This window comes from Gambusia affinis, linkage group LG06, assembly GCF_019740435.1.
Source record: "Gambusia affinis linkage group LG06, SWU_Gaff_1.0, whole genome shotgun sequence".
NCBI classification, from domain to species: Eukaryota; Metazoa; Chordata; class Actinopteri; order Cyprinodontiformes; family Poeciliidae; genus Gambusia; species Gambusia affinis.
The window spans coordinates 1,113,558-1,136,093 of NC_057873.1; the positions used below are offsets into that span (position 1 = coordinate 1,113,558).

At 45.0% G+C, this 22,536-nt stretch overlaps 1 protein-coding gene across 4 annotated transcripts in view; it reads right to left on the reverse strand.

Moving 5' to 3' along the window:
- Nucleotides 1–18,465, reverse strand: part of plekhg2 (pleckstrin homology domain containing, family G (with RhoGef domain) member 2) — a 51,690-nt gene extending 33,225 nt beyond the window's left edge. Inside the window, exons 1-2 of one of the 4 annotated variants that reach the window (XM_044120756.1) lie at nt 18,166–18,465; nt 7,398–7,475 (exon numbers count right to left, since the gene is read on the reverse strand). In XM_044120756.1, coding sequence (XP_043976691.1) covers nt 7,398–7,446 — 49 coding nt within the window. In that variant the 5' untranslated portion in view covers nt 7,447–7,475; nt 18,166–18,465. Of the gene's footprint in view, nt 1–2,317; nt 2,452–7,397; nt 7,476–10,036; nt 10,080–18,165 lie in introns of those variants that run through there. The other 3 variants (XM_044120755.1, XM_044120758.1, XM_044120757.1) reach the window with 3 other exon arrangements.
- Nucleotides 18,466–22,536: the final 4,071 nt, after the last annotated feature.

Genomic DNA, 22,536 nt, shown 5'->3' on the forward strand with positions numbered 1-22,536 from the left:
GGAGCGTCACCCCCGGCTCACTCTGCTCTTCCTGTTTTCATTGTTGTTGTTGTGCCCTCCTCCTCACGCTGACCCCACCCCTGATGACCCCTGACCCCCATCAGGTCGACCTCCAGGTGAAACCAAACCTCTGAGAGCTGAACCGGCAAATTTTCTGTTTCAGATCCAGTGGTTTTGTCGGCTGCCGGGTCAGAACAGAACCAGAACAGATCCAGAACAGAACCAGATCCAGAACCAGATCAGAACCAGAACCAGAACAGATCCAGAACAGAACCAGATACAGAACCAGAACAGATCCAGATCCAGATCAGAACCAGAACCAGAACAGATCCAGAGAACAGAATACTGGTTCTGGTTCTGATGCTTGCAGTGCCGATATAAACTAAAAATTTATTGCAATATTTTGTAGCATTATTATAACGATACGAATAAAAACATTATTTATTATTTCTGTCAGGTAACTACGGCTGTGTCATCGTCATGGCAACACAAACAGAAATATTACTGAAAACGTTTCCATCTGGATTAAAATTAAACAAATGAGACTTTTGATCTTACTGACATTTAGTGATAATGGAGAAAATAATAGAAATATAATAATGTCTGTTTTGTTGCTTTTTTAATTCATTACATAAAATTTATCAAGGCAATGAAATCAAATTCTTAAAATTAGAAAATGTTCATGATAACTGATAAACAATAGAAGATGAACAATAAGCAATAAGAGATAAACGATATGCGATAACCGATAAATGATAAGTTATGCGCCGGCCTCGGCTGCCGTCTGTCTGTGGTTCTGGTGAAATCTCTGATAACCGAACAGCAGGAGGTTCGGTCTGATCCGGGTTAAAGCTGCTGACAAATTCCAGGATGTTTCACCAAACCTTCAGATCATGTTAGCCTGAATCAGGACTGACAGAAACGAGGGAGCAGAACGAGGAGAAGCTGTTGCTCACTTCATGCTGCATGTTTCCTGTGCAGGAAGCAGAAACTCCTGCAGCCGCAGCAGCAGCAGGTCTTCAGGTGCAGATTGTCTGCAGCTGCTCAGAAACAAGAACTGAAGAGTAAACCCAGCGGATGCGACGCAGCTAGAGGAAGACTGGATGTGTTAATCTGAGGTAAAGGTGTCGGGCCGACCGCAGTGAGTTGGTGCTTAAAGCAAACCTGCAGAGTTAGCTGTCGATCTGCTGCTGTTAGCACCAAACGCTTAAACAAAGGAGGACGCCTCCTTCCTTTGTCTCTTATCTGCTCTGGGTTTCAGACCACCATGACTTCACCTCCTGTGAGACGCAGCGCTGACTGTACTGACCTCACCGCAGCAGCAGAGAGCCGTAATGAGAAACAATATTACACGTTTTCAGTGTTTCATTTATAAGATCTAACTCTGATTCTAAACACAAACTGGTTCCAGCGATGGCTCTGGATGCAGCACATCTCAAACTGCATTCCCAGAGGGCCGGGCTTTTACTGCAACTTTTACACGTGTTCCTCCCAGCTCCACAGAGCTCTGCTGATGAGGAGCAGAGACACATTCGGATCCAGGAGACCAGGTTTCTCCCCAACCGCAAGAACCGCTCCAACATTTTAACTGTGTTTGAAAACCTGAGCGACCCGAAACATGACGGGAAACAACCGCTGCTTTAACAGGTTTGGTGTGTGATGTCCGGCGTAAACAAACATGGCCGACTGGATTAAGTCTTTCAGTGTGACTGAGGCGTTAGGAAACTGTTCATAGTCTGTGGAGAGGTTCAGCCAAACAGGATCCAGACGTGTTCTGGATGTTTCAGACCAGAGTCTGTGTCCATGGAGGAGAAACTGTCCTCCGACCCACTGAGGCAGAGAAGAAACGATTTCAGTTTGTTGGTTTATCTGGTGGAAAAGTTTTAACTCCTGAGTCCAGAACAGAGAAGACCTCAGAGTCACAGACAGCTGCTGTTTCATAAAGCGTATCTGGAATATTTGAAAAGAAAATGCATCTTGGGAATCTGAAACAGCTTGGATGTTAGCTTCTGAAGTAGCGCCACAACGGTTTCCACTGAGCGTATCAGTAAAGATTAAGGTTTATTTAATGTCTGACCTGTTAAAACAGGTAAATTAACCCTCCATGTTTTCGGATGTTGGGTGAAACCAGAGAGACAAACACTTGCAAACCCCACATAGGTTCAGACCCTGAAAACTGCCAGGAGCAACGACGGCACCAGCTGCAGACAAAACTGTCCAGTCAGACCCAAGAACTTCAGCCGGTGAAGTCGGTCACAGTGGTTAGATCTGGAGGAACATCTGTTTGTCTCAGTTTGAGCTGAAAGGTTTTACTCACCGTCTGCAGGCTTCTGGATGTGTGTGTTATCGTGTGTGTTTCAGTAGCTCCATCAGGTGACTCCGATCACCGTTAAAGACTCTGAAGTCTGTCAGTTCCTCTCAGCAACATCTGCTGCTCGGCACGTTTGACTTCCTGTCGTCGGTTTGAGGGCAGAGCGCCGCTCGGCGCCCTGAAACGCTTTCTGCTGTTGGACGCTTGGTGGATTGAGCTGCACCCAGTTTCAGGGTGGAGGTGTCAGGAGACGGAGGATGTTCAGTCAGAAAGTAAATCTGAGAGTTTTAAAGTCCAGGATGTGGTGAAACGTCTGTCATATTTTGTTTCTGCCTTCTCAGAAACTGGCAAGGCTCTAAGAAAGCTGCTCAGGTAGTGATGCTCAGGTTTTCCACCTGGGCGCTCAGCCAATCACAGCTGGGGATAACAACAGCCCCCACCCCAAATAACCAGCAGGAACGGATGGAGCCAGCAGGAACCAGCCTCAGTCCTCAAAGTGTCTGTCACAGGTTCGATTCCCGGTCTGGTGGCCTTTGCTGCTTAGCCACTTTCCTGTCGATTCACTATCAAGTAAAGGCCACTAGAGTTAACAAAACCTTAAAAAAAAATTCAACAAGATGCAGCTAATGAGATGTAGCTATATGCTAACTGTCTGGACTTGAACCCACAACCTCTAAATGATTCCTCCAGTTTCATCAGCAGTTCAGAACCGAACACCTGAAGAAAGCTTCCAGTCAACAAACACTGTCAGTTTAGTTTAAATTTATGAATTTCAATTTAATATAATGTCATATCATATCAAGTAATGTGTTAGTAATGTAACACAATACTAATGTAACACAATACTAATGTAACACAATACTAATGTAACACAATACTAATGTAACACAATACTAATGTAATGTGTTACATTTGTATTACATTAGTATTGTGTTACTAATGTAATACAAATGTAACATATTACTAATTTTCTTCATATAACCAGCAGTAGGATCTGGCTGTCCTCGTCTGATTCTGTTGTGATAAAAATGAAATTTTTCCTAAACATTCAGCTCTGATTTGTGTTTTCCCAGAGATTTGACATCAGACATCATTTTCTGGATGACAAACATTTTGACCAGAGGAATCAGACTTCCTGTTAAATTCATTTTCTGTCTCTACAGGCTTCACAGTCAGAAATAAACAGGAAGGAAAGTTTGATTCCTGCAGTGAAAAATGGTTAAAACCTCTTTAAAAAAAGATGGCAGCCGTCCGTAATGAGAGCTGAAGTCAGAGTGACAGACCTGCATGGAGTCTTCAAGTCCCAAAAACACAGAAGGGCCTCCGGGCAGCGGGTTGCCATTATGAGGTGGAATTTTCCTTTAAATACACACTTTGAGGAGCAGAGATTCCTGTGTGTGATTACAGTAATCAGAGAGCTGCTCCTGGCTGTCAGCAGCCGTTTGACTGAACCGTTTAAGAAGAAGCGTCTGATGGAGAACGTTTCATCTCCTGGTGTTTCCCTCCAGCCTGACAGGCGTCGTCTTCACCCGTTCAAACTTTTATTCCTGCTTCTGAAAACCAGAAACTCTGAAGCACAGCAACAACTTACACCATCAATAGCTAATATATTGACCTATGTGTTTGTTTTTATCTCCTCTGACGTTATGGCAAACATTCATGCTTGGTTTTCATTTTCATGTTTTCAGCTCTTCTAACTCTGTTTGCTCAAAACAAAACTAAAGATTTATGTGTTGCATCCAGTGAGAGAAAACTGTGAATTTGACTTTAAAACATGAGGAAAAGCACACAAGAGACACGGAAATAAGAATAACTAGAAACATAATTAAACCAGAGTAACAAGGAACAAACATAACTAGAAACACCAAGAAGAACTGAACTAAAGTAAGACAACGCAGACTGGCCTAATCAAAGTAACAGACTGAAGAACACAGAATACTCAAACTAGAAATACTGAAAACAACCAAAGATGCTGACATCCACATTTCCTCCGACTGTGAACTAAAACCTGGTTCACCTGGATCAACCTGGGCAGAGCGCCTCCCTCAGGACAACACTGGAACTGAACCTGCAACCCGCTGAGCCTCAGTCAGTTCTTCACCATCAAACTACGACTCACTGCCCCGAATCGGCCAGCAGGATTTTAACCAGCAACCTCTGCCGTCACAGAGCCAAGCTGAATCTTTCAGGTAAATGAACTTTGACCTCCGGTGCTTCCAGACAGACTGAAGGTCTTCTGAAGGGAATCGAACCGTTTCTCTGTCTGAAGAAGTTCAGACGGCTGACACAAGAACTGAAACCAAACATTCGAATGAGCTGAAACATGCCAGGAAAATACCAGGAAATATGGAAATGAAGAATATTACAATTAAAAATACTAAAATAAAATATATTTTTTAAAATATTAAAACAAAAATATTAAAACGAGACTTCACGACAAATGTAGGAACATCAAACAACTTTATGACCCCCAGAAAACAGCTGGACAGTTTCGGCCTGCATAGTGTGTGTGTGTGTGTGTGTGTGTGTGTGTGTGCGTGCGTGTGTGTGTGTGTGTGTGTGTGTTTCTCCAGATAAACTCTCCACACACACAAAGACAGGAAGTCGCTCCTCTCACATCATCATTTATGAGCCAAAGTACTGAAGTCCAGGCAAACCCTTGTGACCTTTGACCCCGCACACACACACCAAGGTTCCTTCTGTTCACTTTCATTCCTGAAGCGATAAGCAAACTCCCCTCAACGGCTTGTGAAGATGGATGACCTTTGAACTTTACATTCCTGGCTCTGATCTGCCCCCGGCGTCTCGACAGCAAAAACTTTGGTTCTGACCTTAAACCGGATCGATTGATCAATAAGAATCAGCTCATGAACCGATCAGCATATTGTCTCAACTGATCCGCTGGAGTCCAGCAGGTCAACCCAACAGAACATCCCACTGCTACAGCTGAGGTCAGAGGTCAACAGAAAAGAAGAGCGATGGTGGCTTCCATTTCAGAGGCCCGGACCAGAACCAGTACCGACCCAAAACAAACCAAGAGTTTCTCCTCTGAAGGGGAATGATGATCCACAGAAACCAGCAGAATGGAGGGTTTGGAATGGCCTAGTCAAAGTTTGAGCCCCGCTGAGATACTGTGAAATGAGGTCAGACCGGTCATTTTTACTTCAGTTTGATGATCTGACCATTCTGATCCATTCCTCCGGTTCGGTTCTGCCTGGTTCTGCCCGGTTCTGCTCCTTCTGTCCCTCGATTATAATCAGAGTTGTGCTGCGGCCGCTCATGGCGATCCGGTCCGAGAGTTTGTCACAGCAGAAACATTGTTCTTAACTTTATCACCACAAACCAGGCAGCTTCCTGCACACACACGCACACACACGCACACACGCACACACACACACACACACACCCACACACCTCAAAAGCAGCTCCATTTCTGACCTTACTCTGCAATTAACATGGAGGCGATGTTCACAAACACAACTGTGTGTGTGTGTTTGTTTCTAATACCTTGTGGGGACCATCTTCCTGAAACATACCACATTTTGGGGACCCATTGCTCTTTGTGGGGACCGAAGCCTGGTCCCCACAAGGGGAAACGCTGTTATTGGGTCAGGGGTCAGATTTAGGACTAAGGTGTGAACTGAGTTTTGGTTGGTTAGGGTTAGGTATGTAATGGATAGGGTTAGGATAAGGGTAAAGGTTAGGCTGTAGAAATTAATGGAAGTCAATGGAAAGTCCCCGCAAAGATAGCTCCGCAAACATGTGTGTGTGTGTGTGTAAATGGTAACTATGGAAGTCAATATAACAGCATGGTGCTGTGTGTAATTACACCTAATTACTCTGTGTGTGCATGTGTGTGTGTGTGTGTGTGTGTGTTTGTTGGTCCTGCTGACAGGAAGTCACAGCTCACACAGAAACAGATCCAGACTGAAATAAATCCACTGACAGCAAGTCAGGCGGCAGCAGCTTTATGGGAAAACACTCTGCTGTGTTTTCAGTTTGATAAGTGAAGCAGATGAACGTTCAACATCAGAAACCATTCGGCAGCATCAGGATCAACTGCTGGGTCAGGAATGACATTGACGGTTCGGGTTTCTGGCAGAGCAGCTCTGATTGCAGCTTTCAGGCTGATCGCTGATCTTTAAAAAGCCTGATCTGATCATTCTGACCTTTTGTCTGAAAAGTTGCTAAATGTGGCGTCAAAGTGGCTGAGTTGGTGGCAGTGGGGTGAGTGTCGTAAACCATGTGGGTCTGTCAGTCAGAGACTGGTTTTCAGATACAATCAGAGGGTGAGATCAGCTTCACATGTAGCAATAAGACCAGACAGCCAACGTTACCTAGCTAGCGTTGCTAACATCACTAGCTGACCTTTTTCTGCGCATCATTTCCAAGTGACAATAAAAGTCAGAAGTACAACCTCCCGACCTTCACAAGCCGCTGTACACTTTCTAATGAATGTTGTTTTTCAGTCATGTTTTTTGATTCGTGTAACTAAATGAGTGAAGATTTAGCAGACATCTTCTCCTGCTCCCAAACAACCAGAGCTAGCTGCTGTGGAGAATTGTCCGTCTCCATGCTACGTTCTTGATGTATGAGGTTGTATAAAAGTCAGAGAGTTGAATTCATGAATTCCATTTATTAATACCAGAATATAGCTGGTTCATAATTGATGCTCTCCTAAAGGGCTGGCAGAACAAAATGGCTTCTCATTCTTTTTGTTAGCCTTTATCTAAGTTACGCCCTTAAGAGGGCGTTTCCTAACATATAATTTCCTTTAGCTTTAGCTTTGCAACTAGCTAAAAGAGATGAAAACCCAGAATTATTTATTCTCAACACTTCCTGTTGGTTTGAATGAAGATGGAGTGAGAACATCCGTCTTCCTAACAGAGCTCCCAGCTGAGTGGACGAAACATCAAGACGATGTTTGGACTCAAACAGAACCACTGTAACCACTAAGCATGGTGGCGTCCCAGTCCCAATCCCAGTCCCAGTCCCAGTCCCAGTCCCAATCCCTGTCCCAATCCCAGTCCCAATCCCAGTCCCAATCCCTGTCCCAATCCCAGTCCCAATCCCAGTCCCAGTTTACCTGAGTTACTGGGCGATCTCTGGCTGCTGCGCCGCGACCCCTCAGGCATGTTGTGAGGATTTGGAAGGGAGCAGAAACCTGGAGAGAAGCAGAAACGGCATTAGAGCCACCGGACAGCGTCTTCATCGTTCTTCATCACAAACAGGAAACCAGAGGAAGCAGAAACCCAGAAAACGTCGCTGGCTCCACCGCCATGGACGCTCTCGCTCTGCCTTTGTGTGAAAAATGTGAGCACAGATGTAATGTTTGGCTGGAAGACAAGAATTCACTGTCTTCATATTACCCAGTGTGTGTGTGTGTGTGTGTGTGTGTGTGTGTGTGTGTGTAACAGCCTCCTACAAACTTATTGATACAGTAATAGTGTGACCCAGTTTGTCCACTGGACACAAACAAGTGTTCCTGCAGTTGTCCGCCTCAATACCAGGGTTATGGGTCACGGAGGGGGAACGGTCCGGGCGGTCCAGGCCCGGATCCCAGGTCAGCAGGTTGCTAGTTGACATCCCTTTGTAACACTGCCGCAGCAGATTTCTGATCCTCAGAAAAACAGAAAAGACTAAAACCAACACGAAGGTTGGGTTCAGTCCGTCCTCTGGGTTGATCTGGACCCGGCAGACGGTTCGGAACGTGTTACACAAAAATCAGATCCAGCTCTGAATCTTCTGTATCTTTTGAAGCAGAATAAACTTTAATCGGTCTGATAAAGTAGGTGAGGCCACCCAGGAAAGGCCAAGGTCCAGAACGTAGGGGAAGAATTTAAAGCATTTGGCATTCAAAGTCCAGGCCCGGTTTCAGCATTCGGACCGAAGCCAGACTTCATGAAAGAGTTCAGTGAAGTTCCCACAGCCTGGTCTATCTGAATCCGAGCAACCAGATCCACTTTGACTCTGACTGTTAGTGTCCCAGATCTCTGTGGACTGTTGGGTCTGTTGCTGCGCCGCGGCTAACCCCTGCTAACGTTACCACTGGGTCCAACAGGCGGCCATGTTGCTGCGCCGCGGCTAACCCCTGCTAATATTACCACTGGGTCCAACAGGAGGCCATGTTGCTGCGCCGCGGCTAACTCCTGCTAACGTTACCACTGGGTCCAACAGGCGGCCATGTTGCTGCGCCGCGGCTAACCCCTGCTAATATTACCACTGGGTCCAACAGGCGGCCATGTTGCTGCGCCGCGGCTAACCCCTGCTAACGTTACCACTGGGTCCAACAGGCGGCCATGTTGCTGCGCCGCGGCTAACCCCTGCTAACGTTACCACTGGGTCCAACAGGCGGCCATGTTGCTGCGCCGCAGCTAACCCCTGCTAACGTTACCACTGGGTCCAACAGGCGGCCATGTTGCTGCGCCGCAGCTAACCCCTGCTAACGTTACTGCCGACCCAGTGGGAGGGGCCTACCTATACTTCCTGGTTCTGCAATGCGGTTCTTATTAAGCATGAAATGTTTCTGCAGAACCTGAGGAGAGTTCTGATGCTGGCCGGTCCCACCTGCAGTTCTGACCCATTTCCAGACGGGCTTTATCTCTCAGAATGGAAAAGTTTAGATATTTGTGTCGCTTTGGCGACTCACCTCATCAAACACTTTCACTCACTGCGTATGTGTTTACTGTTTCTACGGCAACCAGCCTCATCTCATTGGCCTATCATCTGAGCTCCCACAATGCATTGCGTCTAAAGGTCTTTCTTCAGATCCAAGTCCGACTCAAACCGGAAACCAGAACTTCCAGGTTTTCTTCCAGCTTCCTTGGTTTTCCAACAATGACCCAGCAGAACCAGAACCTGGACTAGAACCAAGACCAGAACCAGGACCAGGACCAGGACTAGAACCAGAGCCAGGACCAGGACTAGAACCAATACTTGGACCAGAACCAGAACCAGGACAGCGTCTCCATGGCAACAGTTGCCTCCTGAAATGGGACTCAAACATGCAGGACGGAAACTTAGAGGCAGAAAGAGACTGATGGGAGTAACGCTGCTGATTATTATGAGATGGAACGGGTTCTGTGAAGAGGGTCATCAGAACCAGAACACAGAGCAGGGAACAGATGCTGGGAAGTTCCAATCTGAGTTTAACTGGTGAATTAAAAACGAGTAAAAAAGCACAAACAGTCAGATAAATAATGGACAACAACGCCACTGTGACTGTAGATAACGGCTCATTGTTCAGCAACAAAAAGCAGAGACGACGTCAGAAGAGGCCCAGTTGTCCCAGGTTCTGAGAGAACACAATGTGAGGAGGCGTCTGTGACCCAGTAACACACTAACACAGTGAGGCATGCTGGGATATCCACCACGTCCATCCACGTTTGGTTCAAGAAAAGACAGTAGGTTTAATAACGCAGAACGAACACAAAGAAACTTACAAACAGAGACACAAAACACCAGAAATAAAATACTAAACCTGTATGGTGACACCCACCGGTGAGCACCGCTAGCTACGCTAAGCGCTTCGAAGTTAGGAAAAATAGGGCTAAACAAAAAGAAGGCTCTGCTATTGCATAATGATGCTAAAAAAGGAGCTGCTAACCCATAAACAATAGCTCTGCTAACGCTAAACCGATATTCTATTTAGTGGAAGCTAATGGTAAAGCGCTAAATTCAAGCTACGTCAGTATGTCGCCCTCATGAGGTTAAATCTGTTATTACTTGTACGGTTTGCGCTGCAGGAACTCATTCTGATGCTTCACTTCTACTTTTATTTTTGCTACTGCTGCTGAATCATGACTGCAGGACATCAGCAAATCTAAACCTGTGTACTGTGGAACAACAGAAATGCATTCTGGGTACAGAATAACTGTCACTTGCTGCAATGCATCATGGGTGGAGAACTGCTGCGTAAACAGAATTCAAAATAAGAGCATGAAAAAAAGGTCTGAGGAACTCTCCTCTGTCAACAACCAAAACCTCGACAGATGCTGAAATTTTACAAAACATTAAAACAAGAAAATTTGAGTTTTAGAATTTATCTGGAAAAATGAATTGAGTGCTAAATATTTTAAAGCTAGCAAAATGTTAGCTATTAGCAGGTTAGCGGAAGTGTTACACAGAAAGCTAAAGCTAAAGGAGTGAACCTGTATGGCAACACATTTTACTCAATAATAAAGAAATCACACAGGGTCTACGCAGCAACGTGTTCTGATTCTTGCTTCATGGTTCTGATCGAATCGGACCTCAGGCTCCGGGTTATCTGGTTTATGTTCCTTCAGGGTTTTAAAGTGAGACATGCTGCACTGAGCTCGGTCCAGAACCCAGTAGAACTCCTGATCCGCATCACTTCCTCCTGTTCCTCCGCCAAGCAGCCAGAACTTCCTGCTGTCATCTGAGCCTGATCAGAACCAGAACCAACACTGACTGGGTTTGGTCTCATGGTTCTATAGTTCTGTTCGGGTTCCTGAACTGAAAAACAACAAACATGAGATGCTAACATGTAGCTTCAGGGCTAAGTACTTCCTGTCTGAATCAGAACCACCTGATCGGGTCTTTATGAAGTTCTGCATTTATTTCATCTGACCTGAGGTGGGATGGTCAGTTTATCCAGTCTCCACGCTCCAGAACCAGAACCAGAACCACAGAAAAATGCTGCTCATGCCTTAGTTCCAGAACCCAGCAGGACTTCCTGTTTGACCCGTTTCAGAACCGTTGAGGTGAAGAACTGAAGGGTTTCTGTGTCACCTGAGGGGAGAAGCTGCTCTTGTTTAGAGTCACGGGTCGGTTCTGTGATCTGGGTTCAGAACCGGGCCGAGAAAAAGTGCTCCTCCAGGCTAAACACGAGGCTGGCGCTCCAACACCCTTCCTCCTGACAGACGTGGGCCGGGCCGCTGTGTGTGGTCCAGAACCAGAACTACTGAGCGTTCTGATGCGACCCAGAACCCGGGACTTTCTGTGACGGATCGGACCTGAAATCTGAAGCCGGGTTCTGCAGGAAGCGTTTCAGGGGTTCCTCTGGGGTCCGAACTCCAACCGTCACCCATCCATCGCTCTCTGACCCGAACAGGAAGAAGCAGAACCGTCAGAAATACTCACATTCTCCACTGAAAAAATACTTTAGGGAAAGTAAAACAGTGACGTGCGGTCAGGGGAGGCAGGTGAGGCAGTGCCTCACCAGCCATCATGGAAAGAAAGAAAATATATAATCATAAAGTAATTTAAATTGTTATATTCATCCGGTGGTTTGTACTAAAAAATATTTATTTTTCATGTAGCTTCACCAATTTCGATTTTTATTTGTTCAAAATCGCTGAATTTTCTTATTTTCCCATTCAAATGCTTGGAAGCGATGCCGGTGAGGCAGCAGCGAGCTCTGCCTCACCTTGGATTGCGCAACCCCTGGCTCTGCGCTGGCTGCTAAGCGGAGAGAGCATGTTGCTGTACGGCGTCAATAAAATGGTTTAAACTAATTTAATATGTGAACTTATTTCCAATAATTTAGCTTATGTATATAATGTACAGTGCTTTTTGTCACCAACTGTGTTTGTGTAACGTGTTTCGTGTAATGAGCGATTATAAACGGCAGAGAACAGGTTCGAGGTGAGGCAGGCAGTTCTCTTGCCTCATGGCAGGGGGCGCTCAAGATCCCAGACGTTCGTCTTGTTCACTCCTCAACTGCCGAGTAAGTGACAGCGAGCTAGGCTAAACGATTCGGGAAGCAAGTCAAGTATAGATTATAATAGAGATAGTGATTTTTTAGGTAAGGTAAGACAGTAATAACATTTATTTTGTTTTGTTTTTTAAGGAAATGTGTGTTTTGTGAGCTACAGTTTGTATGTGTAAGGATGCAGAAGTGAAACATAACCTGTAAACTGCTGTCAATCTATGCATCTATTTGCAAATCTGATTCTGATGACGTCAGTGCCTCACCAGCTATGAACCTCACCGCACGTTACTGAAGTAAAAGTACAGGTTGAACTGTTCAGTAAAAAAGTAAAGTTTTGAAATGAACTTAAATGCAGAAAGTAAAAAGTATTTTCACCTTCAGACTTATCAAAACGACTTTTGTTGAGTCTGAAATGCTCTAAAAAGTTCTAGTCGTACGAAATGCTTTATTTGTTTCTTTTGCTGACGACGTGCTCTTGAGTAGAAATAAAAAATGATACGGACACGATTCAGTTCTTCACCTCTCAGATCATCTGAACAAAACTTTACCTGACTGTCTATAATAACTCTTATGAGGCGTCGTGAGTTACAGCCGGGGGGGAACAGCTACGTTTCCTCTCACCAGCCTCATGAACCACAAATAAAAACAGTAAATTTAATTCTAGTCACTTATTTTACATTTTACAGAAACATTAAAGTGATAGAAAACCTGATGCAGTTTCTTCCTCAGTGAGATTCTGACGCTGGCAGCAGCTCACTGGTTTCTCAGTCAGTTACTGCAGATCTGAACTTTGACCTCAGACTGATCGCAGGAACCAAAGGTAAAATAACCTGAACAGGTGATCAACTCTAAATCACTCTACCTTTTTACTCTCTATGTTATTTAAACACACCCGTTGCCGTGGCAACCGCCTGCGCACCACCAGCCGATCAGAGACAACGTTAAAATCGTTCAGTCCTTGGTCGTGCTGTGGTGGCGTAGCGGATAGCGCAACCCACATTTGGAGGCCTTCAGTCCTCGACACGGCCGTCGCAGGTTCGATTCCGGGACCTGGCGACATTTGCCTCATGTCTTCCCCCCTTTCCTGTCAGCCTGCTGTCATATAAGGGACACTAGAGCCACAAAACACCCCCTGGTGGGGAGACAAAAAAAATCGTTCAGTCCGTTAGGATATCAGGTTTTCAGGCTGGTGATTATTGATCACAGCGGTGGTTGATCAGCTGATTCAAACTGCTGCTCTGATAGTCGGTCGGTCTTTTAGTCCCTTTTTTATTTTGTTTAATGGAACCAAAACACACAAAAATGCACAAACACCTGAGTGAAACAATAATTACTGAGATTAATATTTTTGTTGGGTCAATAATTTAAATACGTTTTGTAGATTTTTGTTGTTCTCAGTGAATATTTTGATAAGTGCGTCAGAAGAGGACGGCTGGTTTCCGACCGCCGAGATCGACGTATTGAGCACCTCGGAGTCACGACATCGTTTAGTTTCCCTTTGGGATCGATGAATATTTGTAACTAGGATTTTGAACTCACTCCTTACTAATTGTTGTCTGAAGGATTTTTAAAATGAGGCTCTGAGTGAGTAGCAAAGTACTTTTACTTCTTTCCTCTACGCCTCTGGCTGAGAGTCCGTCAGCTGTGCAACTTTCCTCAGAGGGGAGCCATAAAGCGCGACCTTTGACCTCCCTGCGTTCAGCCTGGACGTCTCCTCAGTTTGTTTTCAGTTCTGTACACATTTTAGTTTGTTCTGTTTGAGGAGCCAAAGCAGAATGGAAGCTGAATTTATAACCCTGATCTGCGACCTCTGTGACCTCTGTGACCTCTGTGACCTCTGGAAGGTTATTGAGGCTCAGAAATATGAAAACATACAAGATGAACCTCGTGTTCATCGTTAGTAAGGGAGAGCAGGCTAACCCTAAAGCGCTACATTAATATGGTATTAGCTAAAGCTAATGCTAAAGCGCTACACCAGCATATTACTTAAGTTAGCTCTTATACATTTGACCTACATGCTCTTTAGCAGAAGCTAATCATGGAGGATCTGTAATTTTGTCCACACAGGATGGGATTTGAACCAAAGACCTTCTTGCTGTGAAGCAACAATCTTAGAGCTCATTAACCCAACAGAACTACAAATCCCATTTAGCACCATGATGGATGCATTTCTGTTTCCACTGAGTTAAAGGAATTAAAGGAGAGATTGTTTTAAACATCTTCTCCACTTTCTCAATAATAAACCCGGTTCGGCCCGAGGTACCAGCAGAACCGGAACCATTCATTCAAAACTGAGCAGGAAACTGAGGCTGAAACATGTCAGACAGAACGTTCTAGAAATCCAACTGAGAAAATGAAGGAGATTTCCACAGAAAGCTTCAACAAATAAGAACCAAAAATAGATCCGCCTTCAGTCTGCTCTGTTTGCTCTAGCTCTATTGTCCTGATGAATTCTGGGAAACATTCAGCGGACAGTCGGACATCAAGATGAGACTCCATAAATGTGTCAGCAGGAGACATTTCTGTGTGTGTGTCAGACACACACAGCTGTTTGCAGCACACACACATCACAGCGTCAGTGTTTCTGCTTCGCTCTGACAAGTTCAAGCCTGTTTTCTCCGTCATTCTGGTCATAAAGTCGTTTCTCTGCTTCCTGGAGCAACACGTAGAGATGTTGTAATGTTTCTGTCGCTGCAGGAACTGAAACATAAATCTGTCTGACTGACTTCACATTCACCTGGTTGTGATCCAAGGGCTTTTTTTTCCATTTTTCTTGAAGCTTTGACTCTGTCGGGACTCAAACCCACAACCTTTGACTCTCTTCCAGAGAGCTAGAGGTCCAACACGCTGTCCGCTGCTCCACCGAGCCGGCAGAAATGTTTCCATGTGAAAATGTGGGAATTTATGCATCATGTTCCAGGAAAGAAGTCAGATTTGGGATTCAAACCCTCAACCTCCTGACCTCCTCAGGTCAAGGAGTTTAAAACAAACTTCGGTCTAATTTTAAACCAGTTGCTGTGGAGCGCAGGCGCATGTTTGCTGCCTGTTTCTGTGCGTTTTGCTGCATGTTGTGTCTGTTATTTGTGTTGTTTACTGAGCGGCTCTGGGCCAGAGGCGCTGTGGTATCCAGCTGTCGCCGGACTCACACACACACACATACACACACACTCACACACTCACACACACACACACACACACACACACACACACACTGTGCGTCACAGCAGAGCCTGTGTCTAACCTCAGAAGATGCTAAATTGTTGGACTAATTATTTTAAACGGCAAACAGTGGTAACCCAGGAAACTACCCTCCCACATCCCATAATTACAGACTGAATATTAAAAGAGCTTCCAAATAGTTGAGATGGTTGGGGTGTGTTTGGTTCTGCTCGGCTCCTGGAGTCTGGGTCGGAGCGGACCGCTCAGAGGAACCGGAAACACTGAAGCAGCTTCAGCTCCAGATATCAGGATCTACCGGATCAATTTGTGCCACTTCCACTAAATCTGATCCGATCTGAACGGTGACGCAGCATTTTATCAAATTTTACATGCAGAATTATGAGATGAGCCATAATTCTGCAGCAGAAGAAGACAGACGGTCAATCAGGTCAATGGTTGAAGCAATGGTTGCCGATACTTTGGATGGAGCTAATCAACGTTAGCTCCCGTTGCTCAGCAGCTAAAATTCAGTGAACTTTAAAACGTATCACTGCTGTTTATCTTATTTTGTGTTAAACCGTCTGACCGCCCGACTGCAGTCACAATTAATTATGAAAAAATGAAATGTGGGAACAAATGGGTGAGGATAAAGAGAGCGGCTCACCTCTCTGTGGTTTACGGACCAGAGCAGAGATCATTTCTCTGAATGGGTGACTACGAATGGGTGTTTTGCTTTGCCACCGCGTGTCACTTCCTGTTTCACTCTCAACGTTTCCATCAAAATGTCAGAGTGTCAGAGTGGCAGCGGGTCGGTTGCCAGGACTCGTTGATTTGACGTCTTTTATTTGCTGCGAACGTCGTTCGTTTCTGTTGGATCGGATGATAAATCACATCCTGCGTTTTGAGTTTATTTGATCAAAATACTGAAACTTTTAACGATCATAAGTTAACCTGGATTCTGGAGACAGACATTGTTTCCCTTGTCTTGTGTTTTGTTGTATAATGGACGCGTACCGACCTAAATCAGAACCAGAACCCAAACAGAGCAGACGACACCATCGTTCAAAGTTTGTGTCAAACAGCATCAAGGAGAAGTGGAAGTGCCAGGTTTCATTGACATCTAAATATGGAAACACTGCAGTGAAAAGTGCAGCGAGAGCAGAAACCGTTTGCAGCTCTAACATCTGGCTGTGATTGAGTTTGGAGCTCAACCTCTGGATCTCTGCTCAGATCCACCAAACAGCAGGACAAACTGCTTCCTGTTTATCATGAAAATTCTCCTCATCCTTCATCCGTCGGAGCCGGCATGACTTTGGTCAAAGCTGCTCTCATGATTCCTGGAACGGCTGGCTGCTTCCAGTGAAGTCAGAGATGAGGAGGGTGATAAGGAGGATTTGGCCTTTTAAGGACAAGAGAACCAAACGCCTCATTAATTTATGATGTGATCGTTATACTGTCATATTCCACTTTCTGTCTGATCGCAGATCAGGTGGAAGCATCCAGCAGCAGAATCAGAATAAAAGCAGCTTCCATGGCCTGAGGCTGCAGGCCTTTGGGTAGGAAACGATGGAAACGCCGAGTCCCTCTGTACATGGAAGCATGAGGAGGGGTCAAGGGTCACAGGCACTCGGGACGTTTCTTCTGAGTTAACACGGAAAGGGGAAGGAGAACCTGAACACATTTGCATCCCGATACGATGCGTTCACTGACCTTTGGCACACAGAGTTCTAAGGAACCATCAGTCGTTTCTATGAACTGTCCTGATTTATTCACTTGTCTCTGTTTTCTATCAATCATTCAGACATAAAAAGCAGCGCTGTGAAGCAAACAGCAGAAACAAAAAACCTCATCACTAAAAAGCTTTAAAAAATAGACACCACTAGGTTACCTTAGCCTAGCTGATTTTAGCCTAAGTAAGCTAAATTTACCATATCTTAGCTTAGCTTTCCCTAGTTTACATCATACAATGTTCATTGTATGATCAATGAACATTGATCATACAATATGACATATCATACATTATTCATACAGAATGAACATTGATCCATGTGAACATTAAACTCTCAGTTGGACGAATGTCGTCGTTCCTGTTCTGTAAAAATCTGTTTTCCTTCATCATGCAGATAAAATTGTCAAATTTTTTGATTTTTTTATTTCTTAAAGAGCCTCTGAGAGGATTTCAGCCCTGAAACTTTCTTGTTTCGCTGACAGATGTTTGCTCAGTGTTGGAAGTTTCCTGTCTTGATTTTGTTTTAATAACTCCCACTTCAGTCGGTTTCTGCATACAGGAGAATTTTTTTATTTTGACCAAAAGCAGTCGCCGTTCCTCTGAGGAAGACTTTGGATCTTCGTCTCATGTTGTTTTCTGTTTCAGTCCGGCTGACATTCCTGGATTCTTCGTCTGTCTGGGAACTTTTGTTTTTAAAAGAAATGTTTGAAAGATGAGCTGGAGAGGCCAAACAGGATGACGGTCAGATGAGACCCCAACACACACACCCCCCACACACACACGCCCCCCCCCCCACCCCTCTCCCCCAACACACCCACACACACACGCCCCCCCTCTCCCCCAACACACACACACGTCCAGCGACGTGAGGAGTGAAAACTTCCTGACAGAAACAGCCATGAAGGTAGAACTGAGGCCTAAACGTCACGGATTCACCTGATCTGAAACTCTTCAGTTGAGCTTTAAACAGCAGAAAGCGCCCAGCGCGCCCCCTACAGGCGCTGCAACACATTACAAGTAAAGAACTGTTGATGGTTTAAAATCTGAAATGATCAAACTTTTTCAGGAGGATGACCTGAGGTCTGACCGGAAGTCAGAATGCATCATCATCATCATCATCATCATCGTCGTCATCATCATCGTCATCATCATCATCATCATCATCGTCGTCGTCATCCAGAACAAACTTTTCATTATTTCATGTCATATTTAATAAATAATACTCTGGACTCAGTGGGGAAAGTTTCCTGTGTGGGAAGCAGCGGAAAAAACCAGGTTCGGATGGGAACTCACCTCGGAGCCGGACCCGACCGGACCGGAGACATGGACCGCCCTGCTGCTCGGTTCTCCCGGTATTCCTGCGGATCCACAGGTCGCTCCAGGAAAAACGCGATCCCGAACCAGTCACAGCCCCAGTCCGTCCAGTCAACTGGGCCAGCTGTTACCCAGCAAAGGCAAACAAAGAATCCATCCGAAACCGGTCCAGTTCACGAAACCTCAGACCGGCAGTTCGATGAACCGGCGGAGCAACGGAACCAGAACCAGCGGGCTGCAGATGAGCGGAACCAGAACCAACGGGCTGAAGATGAGCGGAACCAGAACCAACGGGCTGGAGATGAGCGGAACCAGAACCAACGGGCTGGAGATGAGCGGAACCAGAACCAACGGGCTGGAGATGAGGAGCTGCGAGCGGCGAACAGAGGGAGGGGAGGGGGGAGGACCAGAGAGGGGTGGGGGCGGGGGAGGTCCAAACTCTGGCTGAGAGAAAGGAGAGACGGTTCTGACAAACTTCCAGCTAGAAATTCTCAAGAATCTGTAGATTTTACAAGTTTACAAAAACTGGAGCAGAAAAAACTGATAAAGGAGAAAAGTCTGCATGGATCCACCGGAACCACCGGATCCACCGGATCCACCGGAACCACCGGATCCATGCAGTCTGTAGAGGAGCAGAGATCCAGTCAGGAGGTTGAAGCTGCAGAAAATGAATCTACTGGATCAGATCGAGTCAAAACCAGACAGAATGACGTGTTTCGTTTTGTTGACTCAGCAGGAAGCATCAAACTACAGCTGCTGAACAACATGGAGGTTGTCATGGCAACCAGGTGTGCAGCCAAAGAGCAGGAAGTGGGACGCTGCTGTCCCTTCTTCCTTGGAGGTCAGGGGTCAAGTTGGGTTTCTCAGGACCAGAACCGAAATAATGGAGCACATCTCCATGGCAACGCCTTGACTGGTCCGGATGAAGCTCCGATCCTTGGATTCCAGGAAGTTTCCAGGCGGCTCAGTGGAAGATAAACCAGTTTTATTAATAAAAACAAGAAAAATAGACGAGGAAATATGAAAAATTAAAAATTACACAAAATAATATTTTTTAAATAGACATTGAAGTGGAACATATAAAAGATCCAAAACTTAAAAATACATATATATACACACACATATATATATTGACTCTAGTTGCCTTTGTTTTACTGTAGGTTGACAGGAGACACAATGTGCACCAAAGGTCAAAGGTCAACTTGAACTCATGACCGCATCGAGGAATTATTACATAGTAGAAAAAAAATTAAAATAAAAACATAAGAAAAAAGATTCAGAACCTTTTAGTACTTTTTTAGATTTATGTAAAAAATAATAAAAAACAAAAAGAAATTAAAAAAGAGAAAATCCACAAATAAAAAACAAAAGTTTCAACATGTGGAAAATGTTTGTCACAGGACAGAAAACATCTGCAGACCTGATCTGATTTAAAATCTGCATGAATGTAGATGAAATGTTTTAACACTTTATTTTATTTATTAATCGTTTTGATTCACGTCTGCAGGCCGACTGAGAAAAACTCCAAACAGAAACATTCAGCAGCACATTTGTTCCAACCAGTTTACCCATGTGAGCCAGTCAGAGCTGTACACTGGACACACACACACACACACATACACACACACACACAGATGGAGAAAGTGTGAAGCAGCGCGGGTCAACAGAGCCGGCTGGCACCATCCGCTCGGTGTTTTTCCAAACTCAGACATTCCTCAGCTCACTTTCCTCCCAACAATTACCCTCCAGACTGTCGCTCTGTTTGTGTTGCCTCTCCAGAGGTCAGAGGTCATCAGGAAACAAAAGGGAAACCGTGGCAGCTTTACATTCTGGACACAAAGTCTTGGTGCGTCCAGAAACCTCTGTGGATCGGCTGTACGACAGTCAGAGGTTTGTCTTTCAGTTCAGATCCAAACCTCAGACTGAGCACAGGAACCGGGTCCTTCACCGTCATGATTTATTCTCAAACTGCAGCCTGGAAAACACACAGCTTCATTCAGTCTCCCAGCAACCAGCACAGCCAAGCGTAGGTGCAGTTTGGAGGTGTGTGCTCCCACCTGCAGTCCATTTCTGTTCTCTGAAGAACAAACCATTAACACACACTTTCACACAGTGTGTGAAACACGCAAGCTGTTGGGGAGTAGCCACAGCTGGGCCAGTCCGACAGAGCAGAGGCTGCCATGAAGAGCGCCCCCTGGCCCTCAGACCAGCACCAGCAGGCATGGCGAGTTAGTGCCTTGCTCAAGGACACAACCACAGAGACAGACAGGGTCTCAAACCGCAGACAAACTTCTACCTCCATCACCACAACATCCTGCTAATGCTAAACATTAAACTAGCACGACAGTTAATGTAAGCTAATGCTAACGTGCTAAAGTGCTAGTTCAGTTGAGAATACATCTTTACAGACTACAGCATGTTCTATAACCAACTTAGATATTGTGTTTATGTTTATATCTTATCTACTGTCTGTTGAGAATGCAAGGACAGGAAATGGAACTGCTGCCCAAACAGCCTTCAGAATAAGAGCATGAATATCAAATTCTAACTAATTGAAAAATTTGTAAAAGCTAAATCACCAAAACTTCAACGCAGATGTTGAACTTTGTTAAGTTCACCAAACAGGAAGGTAAGTTAGCGCTTTAGATTTTATCCATAAAATTAACAAAGGCGTAGCTAACAGTGCTAAATGTTTCCAATGTTAGCAAAAGAGCTAAAGCGCTAAATGAAAAATGAGCTCCTCTATTAGCACATTAGCAGAAGATGCCCACCACAGGTGACCATGCTGAGTCATGAAGTTTATTTCTTTGTTAGGATTAAATTTAGAAAATAAATCCTGAAAACACATTTTCCCTGGATCTGATCATCGCTCACATGATAAACCCCATCAGTTATGATTATTATTATTGTGGGAGAAGACTGGTCCCGTTTGCTCTGGTCGGGTTTGTGCTGTGAAACCTGCCGTCTGTTTTCTTCTCCTGCAGCCTGGACCGGCTCTCAGCTGGATCAGAACCTCAGTCAGAACCTCGGTCTGGACCTGCAGAGCAGCAGCTTCACCAGCAGGTTTCCCCGCTGATATTCCATCTCCAACGGCCGACCACATTTCCACTGCTAATGACACGGCGGCGGCCATGTTGGCTCGGCCGGCGTCTCATTACTGGATATCTGAGAAACGGCGGCGGCTCGGCGGAGCGGAGCGTCTGTGGGAAAACCGTCAGCTGGTGTCTTCTCTGCAGACGGCTGCTAGAAATCAATATTAACTGTTTAATGGAGAAAACTCTAAGAGAATAATCCAAGTTCCTCCTCATGTTTCAGATCCAAAACGGGAAAATTTCAACAACCAAGCAGCTTCTGTTTGCCTAAAACCAGTTTGGGTTCCCAGCAGCAGGTAAACGACTCCAGTTAAACACCAAGAAGTCAAAAATGAGTAACAAACTCAAGTTCACCATGTCATCAGTTCATTCATGTCACAATTTCAACATAAATATCTCATTAGCAAGCTAAAAATTTTAGCTTCAAACTAAATATTTTTTGCATTAGGGTGACCAGACGTCCTCTTTTTCCCGGACATGTCCAACTTTTCAGACCTAAAAAAATGTCCGGTGGGAATTTAAAAATCGTTAGGGATTTTGGTCAACTGCCTCAAAACACATTACATAGCTTACAGTGCATTGTGATCACATTGCCACTCCGTTCCACTACTCCATTCCAGGTTTCTTTGTATGGCAAAGAAATCGGTAGCACATGTGTGTCCACCGATTCAACCCCCCCCCCCCTAAATTCATGATTAGTGTTTTAGGGCTAACACCAAGTATTTAGTGACGTTTTGATTCTCAGGCTTTTATAGATTTTTATTTGTGTTTTTGAAAACTGTAACGGAAACGGGGATTTTTCTGGTTCTTCTGATTCTGCAGGCGCACACAGCGCCACCTACAGCTTATCTCCATGGTTACTGCATCATTTTTCAAAATAAGGGTTCAAACTGTTTTATGTTGCTACTTTCTGAAGGAATTACGATCAGGCCTGTGGCTGAGTTTCTGGTTTGGGTCAGGACTCTTCATTCTCAGCGTTTCTGTGGTTTTTAATGAGTTGAAACGTTTAGATGCTGCAAACAGCTGATTGGTCGAACATCTGCAACTCACCTGTACACACAGCTGAGGAGCTCGTCTTTACGGAGCGCTTGGCTCGGATCGGTCGGTAAAAAGCTGCAGATTTTCTTCATTAAATCTGAATTCTGCGTGCGTCGTTTTACGGTCTTTAATTAGGCCGCCGAGCCGAACTTCAGGCCCTGCTGCTTATTACAGACTGAGCTCCAGTCTGGCCTAATCTCTCCCCATCTCTGCCAATAAG